The following is an 11,137-nucleotide window of genomic DNA, read 5'->3' as shown; positions in this document are numbered from 1 at the left end:
TAGGGATAGGATTTTTATGTCTTCACATATTTTTACCTGACCATGATATCTGCGATTCCTTAGTAACTAAAGATGTTTCAAGACATTTCTGGCCGAAAGAAGCCATTTTTATTTCACATATTTTTAAATATTTGGCCTTTTTTACATATTTTGTTGTAAATCACATATTTTCTGAAATATTTGTTATTTTTAGGTATTTTGTCCTGAATCACGTATTTCCTTAAATTATTTGTTCAATTTTAAATACATTTTTCGCAGCAACTACGGAAAATTCAAGAGAACGCAAGAAACTAAAAGGTGAAATTTATTATTTATCATAAATAGTCCGTAAAAATTCTATATCTTCAACTTTGAACACAAATTAAAATTAGTGGCAATAATACATTGTCCTTTCTCATCTTAGTCTTGTTTCATTCCCCAATCAGCATTTAGCCTTTTCGAGTTAAATTGTTTTTGATTGTGTTATAACATTATTTTAGCATGTCAAAAATTAAGTCAAAGTCAAAGGATTGCGCTTCCAAGTTGAGTTCGGTTATTCAGTTAAGTTATAAAATTACTAATTAATTAGTAATTTATATTGTTGAATAATACAAAATTTATAAATACATAGTTTTTTAAATATTTGACAATTTATTAGCACATATTTATGTACATATTTCGGATTTTTTAGCACATAAAAATCCTATCCCTAATAATGACCATTAAATGCATGTAGATTAAAGGAGAAATTCGATAATAAAAAAGTGTTTCCAAAATTATATCTTTTTTTTTTCTTGGCACCTAGGGCGCATTGGCAAAAACACTCGGTCTCGTGCATAATATTTTTCGAACTAGTATCACGAAAACATGTTCCATTGAAATCTGCGCTACGATATCCGTAACTTCCCCTTGTAATTTAAGTAGGTTATCAGTTGACTATATCTCGTTATATCTATATCTCGTTGAAAACTACTTGAGCTCACTATATATTGCTTCTGTCAGGGGCAATTAATTCATTCCATAGCAATCTCCCAGGATGTCTGTCTCTGTCTACAATTTGCTAGTTTTATTCTTTGCTCTAGGAGCACAGGGCTTACTCAGGTATTTTCTTGGTTTATCTCTATTTTACAACAATAAATTCGACATACAATTAGTTGAGAAGAATACAGACAATTGTATCAGAGCTACATGACTCTTAATTCGCTTTATTAACTTTCTCGGAAACAGTCACAAAACACACGATTAAATTAAAATTGTCAAAATCTAGCGATGAATATTTCCAGACTGGTTGTTTTCAAAGCCTTACCAATATATTTTTACTAACATATTACTGACATTATTATTATAACATATATAGCAAACACAGTTATAACGAATGATTGTCAAATAAAGAAATTTATTAGTGTGTGGTAACAATCATTGAATTTCAAAAAATCGTATTTCACATTTATATGATATTGATCACTTATCGTTATAAACGTTTATATTTATTTATAGAAACATGATTATATTTTTCTATCATGTCAATTTACGATCGGGCAACGTTTCCGCTTCTGATTACCTCTTCTGTCTCAGGATTCAGTGTCTATATTTAAACGAAATGAAAAATAGTTTATTATTCTGGGACTTGGTCCCTTTAAAACAGTGTGGCCTTAATTATAACTTATATACAGTGAAGAAAAAAGAAATTAATTAAAAAACTAAAAACAAAACAAAAAGCTAATTACAAAATATCTGTAATATTATAATATTGGATTAGATTGGTGAAGTAAAAGGTAGTTAAGAGTTTTGAACAAGGTAAAGGCTGGTACATGACGTAGGTTAGAGGGAATAGAGTTCCAGAGATATGCAACTCGGGTAAAAAATGATTCATCAAACACAGGAGTTCGTTAGGTGGTAGATGTCAGATAAACGGGATCTGGTAGTACCGGTTTGCATTGTGAATTTTAATTGCAGGTTTTCTTATTGTAATACTGGGTTATGTGCATATCTCTGGTGATACCGAAAATAAGTACTGCGCAATTCATAAGACGTTTAAGTTTAGATTCGAGATTACCCCAGTGTCCACCATATACCAGACAGCCATAGTTAAAGTGTGGGAAAACAAGAGAGGAAACTAAGAGTTGACGGGTTTTAAGTGGAAGGATATAACTGATTGTATTGATTTGCTTTTAGATGGCTTTTTATGGTTCGACGGGAAATTTGGGCAATGTATGGTTTCCAGGATAAAGTTTGATCAAAAGAGACACTAAGATTTTAGGCTGATGTATAGAATAAGATATGATTATTGTTTAGGAAAAGGTTAGCGGCCCTGGGATAGATTTAAGGAGAGAGGGAGATCCAATTATGATAGATTTAGTCTTTTCGGCGTTTAACGTAAGTTTATTGTAATATTTAGTGAATTGCATGGAAATCCCTCGCCAACAATCGAGAAGCATGGCGTATAACATCATTCCTTATCCTCATCCTTAGCTCAGCTGACTTCCAGAAAATTTATGGCCAAAATCTAACTACGATATTGATGTTCCCTGCCTGTGTCTGCTAGATCTTTCCTGAAACCCATTTCATTGTCTTACTGTTCGGTTTTCCAAAGATTCGTTTTAACTAGTTAAATTATTCATTTCCTTACCAAAACCATTATTTTTATACATGTATATAATTATATATATTGATAAGTTTATGTCTTGACTATTAATTATATTTGTTTTTGTAGCTCTTGAGGATCAGTCAATAAAACTATATTGAGGCGACTTTATTGTTCACATTGACATGCTCTACATTTTCTAGTCATTAATATTACATATTCATTGATACATAATCTGTATATTTCAGTTTTTAGTAATTAATAAAATTAATTTTTCTTTCTAAAAAAACTATTTATATAAATAGAAATTATCGTTTGTAATTGATGCTAAAATCTATTTTTTAGAATTCCCCTAAAAAGAACTCAGCTTCCAGATTCTATAGATTTCCAAACTTACGTTAACAACGTGAAGACTTACAATAACGGGCCTCGCTATCTCAAGGATTATGGATACGTGAGCTTTCTAGATGTTACCAATTTACTTTAAATTTATACTATTATATATTTATTTTTAAATAAACGTATCCATAGGTGCAATACCTTGGCGAAATTGGATTGGGCTCTCCGGTGCAGAAGTTCAAGGTTCTCTTCGACACGGCTACTCCAGCTTTGTGGGTACCTTCTGAAAAATTTATTATTAGCCAGTCGTCGAGTTTTGAAAACTTGACCGATTGTAAAGTTTCCAGACCTTATACAGCTGGTCATTTTGATGCCTTGAACAAAAAAGATGTTTTAGAGGTAAAATATTTGTATATATTTTAGAAAATTTATATTATTAACGTGGTGGATATTTTTGATATTACTCTCTAAATTGATATTGATACCCAATCCCATTTGGAGATGGGAATTAATCAATTAGTGAATTTGTAAACATGTATACTTTTTTATTTAAGATTTGTTGCGGTAGTCTTATTCTAAGAATCATTTAGTTCTGTTTGTAACTTGATTTTAGATCGGAGGAGCAAGCGTAAAAAGCCAAGCTTTTGAATTGGTAACTGCAGGATTCGAAGGCAAGACCTTTGATGGAATCTTTGGTTTGGCGTACCCCAGCCCCTCCCCTGTGTGTGGACCGGAAGTCATCCCCGTGCAGAACATTAAAGATCAAGGAATCGCTCCGGCAGTGTTCTCTTTCCGCTACAACATGTCAGTTAATATATATTGACTTAAAGAAACTTAAATTTAAGTCAATATCTTTACTGCTATAATTTTATGATATAATTAAGCATACTTTTGAATCCCTTCTTTTAAAATTTTGTTCAAATAAGTTTAAATTGTTGTTATTCATTAATTTTTGCCTTTTTACTTAATAGTAATTTTGGGATGACAATTAAATTCAAGTATTAAAAATGTTTTGTGGAGTGGGCAGCTCATTGGTAAGGCAATGACTACTGACTCCAAGGACCGGGGTTCGAATCCCATTGTGGTAGATAATTATCTGTTACCTGTAGCCGTTGGGTCAGCCCTGTGGGTTCACGCAGCCTCATAAATTGGGTATCCTCAAATGGGTAAAACTAAATCACCTCTTTGCACAACCGTTGGTAACAATACTTCCTTACAAAGTACTGCACCCCTTCGGTTTCCAAGCTACTAACTCTTCTTGGGTTGTAGCGGTACAGATTTAATTAATTATAAATGTTTTCCTAGTTAAGGCTATCGATTATGAATATATATTTGAGTGAAAATAATTTTTTGACAACCTTTGTACTTTTAAGGTCTAACAAGGGTTAGCGATCTTCGTATCCGATGTCCGATTGGATAAACCAAGTTTGGGTAAAACTAGGCGCTCAGAACTTGTTCTGTGGCAGTCCTCACACACTCTCTCTTGAAATGTATGCATGAACCGGCGAATTATGAGATACTTCTCTTTAAATTCTCTCACTTATTTATAACGCACAATTTAAGTCTAAGTTTCCGTTATCAATTACCTTTTAAGTTTCATAACAATTATTTGTACTTAATTTCAAAATGGCTAACGACACAAAAAGTCTATTTATTACAATACCCTTTTATCTGCTACAGTTAGCAAGTAGTAAGTAATAGATAGTGGCATACGTTTTTCAATTTTAATTTCCTTTCTTTCTAAAATGGAAAATTATTACACTATTGGTAATTCTAAAAATATTCAATTTTCAATCAAGCCTGTGTATAGTTAGGTTGAGAGAAATGAGTCATTGTTTCACAAATTGACATTACAGATAGGGACAAGAATTATCCATAAAAAATATTTTCACATATTTAATTATATTTTGTTAATTTTCGGTGCCTTAAAAAGTTTGTGTTGAAGCTAAATTTGTATCAGTAAATCATTTATTTCATAAGTATGGGATTTCGCATAGATGTTCACACCCCCAAATTTGTGTCAGTTATTTTTCCATATTAAATAATTAAACAATAAATTCATTAATTAATTATATTATTATGAGGTAAATTCAAAACTAATTATGTGTATTTTCATTTCAGAGATTATGTGAATCCAGCTCCTCTTCAAGTCGGTGAAGTTATATTCGGTATTGATAAAGAATACGTTGATGAATCTGGATTGAACTATATCCCACTTTCCAAGAAAGCTAACTGGCAGATCGCTCTTGACAGGTAATCTATTGGTTGATTTGATGTTTTTACGAATATTTATTTTAATTTTTAGTTTCGTAGATTCCATGTTGTTGAATGGAATTGTTGACATGCCACTTTTGAGGATCATACGGACAGAGTCAGACTCCTCCTTTCCAAACAGGCCGTCATGATAGACTGCTGGAAATATGTCTATCCTAATGTTTTTCAGATTGGAAATGACTGGTAGAAGAAAATCCTTTTTCAGCCACTTTGTCCTCAGATGGCTCTATGGAAGTCTTCGTCCTTTCTGTTGTGCTACTTAGAGTATTTTCATTACTTGAATAAAATTTTGTAGGTCCTTTTTTTAGTAAGCTCTGATGTGGATGTCATGTAGTCTTTACTCTTAACCAGCTTTGCTTTGTTTCTTATACCAAAAATATACTTTCCTCCTGGACCCACTCATTTTCATTGGTAGACCAATGTTCTTACCATCATCCTTCTTTCGTGAAGTAGTATTTGGAGATGGTTTTCTCCATACCATAATGGTGGTTTTTCTATCAATCAGTACATTTTGAGGCAAATTCTTCTCTAAGGTGTTTTCGTTTTTAACAACGCTACTTTGTCTTTCTTCTATCCCTTTCCTTCTTTCCCCTCTATTATATTAAAAATCCTCTTCTCCATTCCCACGAGTAGTTGGGGATAAAAACGGTAACCTGTAGAAGAACCCCACATATCACAGGAAGGCTACATAAAATTGGAGGTGGCCCAGGATTCCAGAGTTCGCATAGCTCGACTGTTCTCTCATAGCCATATATCTAAAGCCTAGGCTGTTCTGCCTTTGATTGGGGATTGCTTATCAGGAGTTTTCATGTTTTGGTAGGGTCGCCTCTAACTGTTCTTCACATGGACGGTTCTGGTCCAAGATCTCTGGAAATGCTTCATAGGTCCCTCGGCTACTCCGCTGAGGCTTAACAAAGAAATACCTTTTCTCAACCCCTTGATCCCCCTTGAAAGTACATAGACATGTTATTTTACTTGGGCATAGATAAAAAAATAACCTTAATATCATCAGTAAAGATATATAAATATTTTTTTATTTAGAGTGAACACTTTCAACGGACTGGCTGTTTGTAGAGAAGGCTGCCAAGCAATAATTGACTCAGCTTCACCTGTCATCGCAGGTCCCGTTGAAGAAGTCAACCAGCTGTATCAACACATTACTGGTGGTTGTAGCTACCACAACGGCACATATGAGGTTCGTCAGATTTTTAATTTTTAGCAAACCATTTATCTAAGGTTTTCTGTACTAAACTACAACCAAGCAGTCTTAGAGAACTAGGTTGATGCATTGTCGAATAAAACAATTGTTGCATGCACACATTCCTTCCCTGAACGCTTAAACTCAATACAAATATAAAACATATGTTGTGGCCATTTTCACGAAATTTTTAAACGCCTTCATTACAAAAAAAAAAAGTATTTTTAAGACTTTCAATGATATTATCATGCAAAAGGCTCCATTTTTTGTGTAAACGCGAGTTACTTTGGCTCAAAGTAAGAAAATCACACGCACACACCAACAAAAATCTCCGTTTATCTTCTGGTACCAGTTTTCAAACAGTAGTTTCACCAAGGTTACAACATTAAGCAAGTAAGAATGTATTCGAAGGTGTTTACAAATCTACTAGTAGCAACACTTGATATTGTGTTTACCCAGCACAAACACTTCCTAAACTTTTAACATTGAAAACGGTGTGTGAGGGCCGTCTGTAGCTCAAGGAGGTGGTCTGTAGGTCTTTGCAACATGGGAACTGCTGCGGCGCCGGCTCAAATACGGCCTGAGGGTTCGACTTTCATAACTTGACCCCCCACTATGGTTTTATAATAGGGTGGTGCTCTGTAGATAAACCCCCTCCCCAGTATGTCAGAAATGAAGGGTCAAAAACCGTTGTATATCCGATACCGAAAAAACAACAACAAATAATTGAGTTTAGTTAAAACTATATTTTTCAATCTTATTAATCCTCCAGGAAATAGTCCAGGAGCAGACTTGAAAACAAATCATTGAACTCACTCTTTCTTCAAATAACTATCATTACCTCTATGATCTAAGGCAATAATTTACTATTTGAATAATCTGTTTCAAGTGTTTTTAAGTTTAAATGTTTTTACACTTAGACGCCCGTCAGACCCAACAAACTGATTCTCACAGGTAAAAAATTGCAAGGGAATCTTGCCATTGAAGTTCATTTCGACCATCGTTTTACCTAGAATCACCATGTCAGGATTAAATTAAAAAAAAAAAAGACAAGGTCTAAGGAATCGCAGTAGATTCCTCCTGGTTTACAAGAAACAGTCAATTACATCCTGAACTTCAATTGTAATCGATAGATAATTTCATTAAAAAAAAATTATAAATTTCGCTCCCAGCTACTAGCAGTAAAGGTGGGTACAATGGCTTACAACACAGGCAATGCAATCTCATCCTCAAGGCTGCCTCATTATTATTTTATTCTTTTTAATCTCATTTTTTCTCAAGATATTTTTTCAGTATAATTCAATGATTTGTTTTATCGAATCTATAAATATCATTTGTTTATGTTTGTTAATTGACCCTTCATTCTTTAATTACATAACTATAACTATTTTATTTATTTATTTAATGATCAATCTTTATCATTTATAATTATTCAATAATTGTAATATTTTAAATGGTAAAGGGTGCCTTTTCAAGGAGACTATATTCCCCATAATTAACTTTTAAATAAAAACTAACTCTTACAATAAATATGTAAGGCTCAATTGGCCGGTTAAATAATCTATCATTAGTAATCTAATATATAATAATCAATATTTATTTGTTCGTACTTTATGCTCTGCCATACCGTTCATCTGATTTTGATGGGGATTTTCGCCAAATGTTCAGGATTTTCCTGGGAACATAGGCTGTTCCGATTTTTTCAGTAAAAAAAAAAATGATTAACAAAATTAAATATTTTTACTGAGTAGCTCAAAAAGTATACATTTTTTCATAGCTAATATGTGCCCATCAATTTGTCCCTTTCTGGAGAATCAGAAAAAAAAATTCTGATTCTATTGAATGATTTGTATTCACTAATAATTTAAAAAAACCTAATGAGGCTTAAAGTAAAGGTGGTCAACACAATCCTTTTAGGAATAAGCAAATTATATTCATTTTCAGCGTCGTCTGAAATAATTAAATACAATTTTTCAAAGAAATTAAAAATCCGAAAGTTTTCAACTTCATTATTTGGATTTTGTTTATTATAGTGACCATTTTCATATAATCGTTTATGACTCCTCTGCATCTTATCTAATTCCTATGTAAATATAACCTTTGAAAAATAGAAAATCTCCAGTTTTAGCCTTAATTAACAAAATTTATTTAATTAGATCCGGTTTTTGCCCTTTGCTGCAGTTGAAGTTATTGCAGTAGAGTTGTGTTGAAGTTATTGCAGTAGAGTTGTGTTGAAGTTATTGCAGTAGAGTTGTGTTGAAGTTATTGCAGTAGAGTTGTGCTGAAGTTATTACAGCAGAGTTGTGTTGGAGTTATTGCAGCAGAGTTTTTTTTTTTTAAAGCAATGCACTTGAAGTAAGGTGGAAATGTTGGGACAAAACATTTTATTTTCCGGTTTTTTCGAAATATAAAATGTAAGGGTTTCTGGAGGTGCTAAAAACGAATATAAACATATTTCGCTCCTAAAAAATCTTTTACCACACTTTGATGGATCAGTCGGACGGAATCGTTTCAATAAACAACTAATATTGAAGTACAGGGCTTATAATATAAAAACTCTCCATATTTTATGTTGTATGTATTAAAAATATTATAGCTAATCACTTTGTTTATTAGAATAAAAAAAACGCGTAAATTGGAACAGTGCTGACGATACAGCGAAGTTAGCTGTTAATATTTATGTTACTACACTTGAGTGGTATCAATGTTTCAATAGTGGTATGCTAGAAAAGAGATATAGAAGAATAGTTTGAATCACCTTGGGCTAAATTAATCCCATGAGTAATATTGGCTCAACTAAAAATCAACAAGAAACATAATACCAACTAAAAAAATACAAAGCATTAATAAATCGCAATTATGGTAGTCCAGTAGTATAAAAAAGTTCCCATCGCTTTGAAATTAAAAAATACACAGCTTTATTTCTCCGCATAGTTAACATTTTAAGTTCCAAAGTCATGAATATTTAAAAGCACTCCGAGTGAGTAGGAAGTATTCATACACCACAAGGATCAGAGAGGAATGGTTAGAAGGACAACCATAGCGGTAGTGGTGTAATTAGTAACTCGACGGCAGTCATATCTCATCCATCCCTCTTAAATTACCAAACGCGGCATAAAATGAAGAATTTTCCATTTGAGCCACCTAACTATCCAGAATTTAGTGAATTTAGTCACTCATCCAATTGTTACCCAATTCAAACTCAATGCAAAGCCGTACGGAACTAACCGATTTAGGGGGCGCAAAATCCAGCATAAAATTAATTTGTTGTGCCTTCGTAAAATAATATTGTTCTAATAAAAATATTTTGTTTTAATTTTAACTGTATACAGAATATATTGATATTTCGAATGACGATGTTCAATGTTCGAAACAAAGTACAATCTTGGAGTTTTTGGAAAAACTAAATATGGGTACATTGAACAGTACACTATATATTGTCTAGCACGGCTCTAAGTCTATTTTGGAAAATAAATTCTCTTCTTAAAGGAAGCACTAATGTCAAAAGTTAACATTATGCGGAAGTTATATTGCTACTATGACAAACTACCCGCCTTCAACTTCTTGAAATGAATTCTAATATGAGTAAATATAATAAAATCGTAGTCATATCTGTTTTTATTTTCAGATCAATTGCCAGAACTTGAAATTTCTGCCTGGTCTAGTTTTCACAATCAATGGCAAAGATTACGACCTCGATGCTGAAGATTACGTTTTGAAGGTAAGCTATCCATCCTAGTTCAGCATATTTCACTACGTTCCTCCTTTATCTACACCAAATACTATGCACATTTGTTTTACACACCTTGTATCTTTTCCATAACAGTTCCCAACCAGGTTTGGAACAACCTGCATATCTTCCCTCGTTGGAATCGACCTCCCAGAAAAAACTTGGATTCTTGGAGACGCCTTCATGAAGAGATTCTACACAGTCTTCGATCAAGAGAAGGACAGAGTTGGGTTTGGCGAGTTAAAGGATGATTACAGGCATTAACGTATAATAAAGAAATAATGCACTAAAATTTATCAGTTTATTTATTTGTCATCACCTTTTTGTTCATTTTATTGATATAGCTCTTGATAAAAGAAAATAAACTTAGTAAGAATATTATTAGGTTGAGATTTGGAAACAAGATGACAGTAGTCTTTTCTTCTTCCAAAATTTAAGAAAATAAATGAAAAATAAATAAAATAGAAAACTATATTTGAAAGTTTGGCTTCACTTGTTGATTTTTATGTTTTAATTGAACGCATAACATTTAATAGTCAAATTTAAAATTGGTCAATGTTAACCAAAACTAAGGTCTTGTTTATTTTACACTCCTTGGGGAAACGGCATTCCCATTCAAAATGTAATGTTGGACCTACGTTCTTGTATAACTTAATTTTTCTCCCACTTTACCTTCTTTTAACGGATTCATTTAATTTTAGAATAAATTTAAGGGTCCTGTGAAGACTCAAAAACCATTTTTCAGAAAATTAATTTGTTCGAGAAATATTTTATTTATTACATATCCTAAAAAGTAAAGCGAAACGGTGTATATGTCTGGATCCCGAGCCACACGGTGTAATAAACAATAACATGGTAGGTAAAGCAGTGACCGAGGCTCACTCCCTGGACGATAAAAAAAAAAATTCTGTTATCTTCCTTATTGGATATGATGATTCAATTCACATTGCCTTATCATAAATAATAATATATACGTAAATGTTTAATTTTAAATAAATTCAACAATTGATATAAAACTATGAACTGCTCGTAA

General features: G+C 32.5%; 1 protein-coding gene across 1 annotated transcript; it reads left to right on the top strand.

Annotated features, from left to right (window-relative positions):
* The first annotated feature begins 933 nt into the window (after positions 1-933).
* On the top strand, positions 934-10,400 carry LOC106690635 (cathepsin D). The gene is made up of 8 exons (XM_014436138.3): positions 934-1,080; positions 2,909-3,017; positions 3,095-3,301; positions 3,516-3,706; positions 5,024-5,155; positions 6,218-6,371; positions 10,003-10,095; positions 10,201-10,400. Exons 1-8 carry the CDS (start codon positions 1,016-1,018, stop codon positions 10,366-10,368), a joined length of 1,119 nt encoding a protein of 372 aa, XP_014291624.1. The 5' UTR covers positions 934-1,015; the 3' UTR covers positions 10,369-10,400.
* The last annotated feature ends 737 nt before the right edge of the window (positions 10,401-11,137 follow it).

Source organism: Halyomorpha halys, unplaced genomic scaffold (genome assembly GCF_000696795.3).
Source record: "Halyomorpha halys isolate HHAL.00 unplaced genomic scaffold, Hhal_1.1 Scaffold1785.1, whole genome shotgun sequence".
Lineage (NCBI taxonomy): Eukaryota > Metazoa > Arthropoda > Insecta > Hemiptera > Pentatomidae > Halyomorpha > Halyomorpha halys.
The sequence above is the reverse complement of the archived record's forward strand: the minus strand, read 5'-3'. Positions and strand labels throughout refer to the sequence as shown.

Coding starts and splice junctions, on each gene's coding strand:
- LOC106690635 (XM_014436138.3), top strand. CDS start 1,016: ATGTCTGTCTCTGTCTACAATTTGCTAGTTTTATTCTTTGCTCTAGGA. Junction 1,081..2,908: donor GGAGCACAGGGCTTACTCAG/GTATTTTCTTGG, acceptor TCTATTTTTTAG/AATTCCCCTAAAAAGAACTC. Junction 6,372..10,002: donor ACCACAACGGCACATATGAG/GTTCGTCAGATT, acceptor TTTTATTTTCAG/ATCAATTGCCAGAACTTGAA.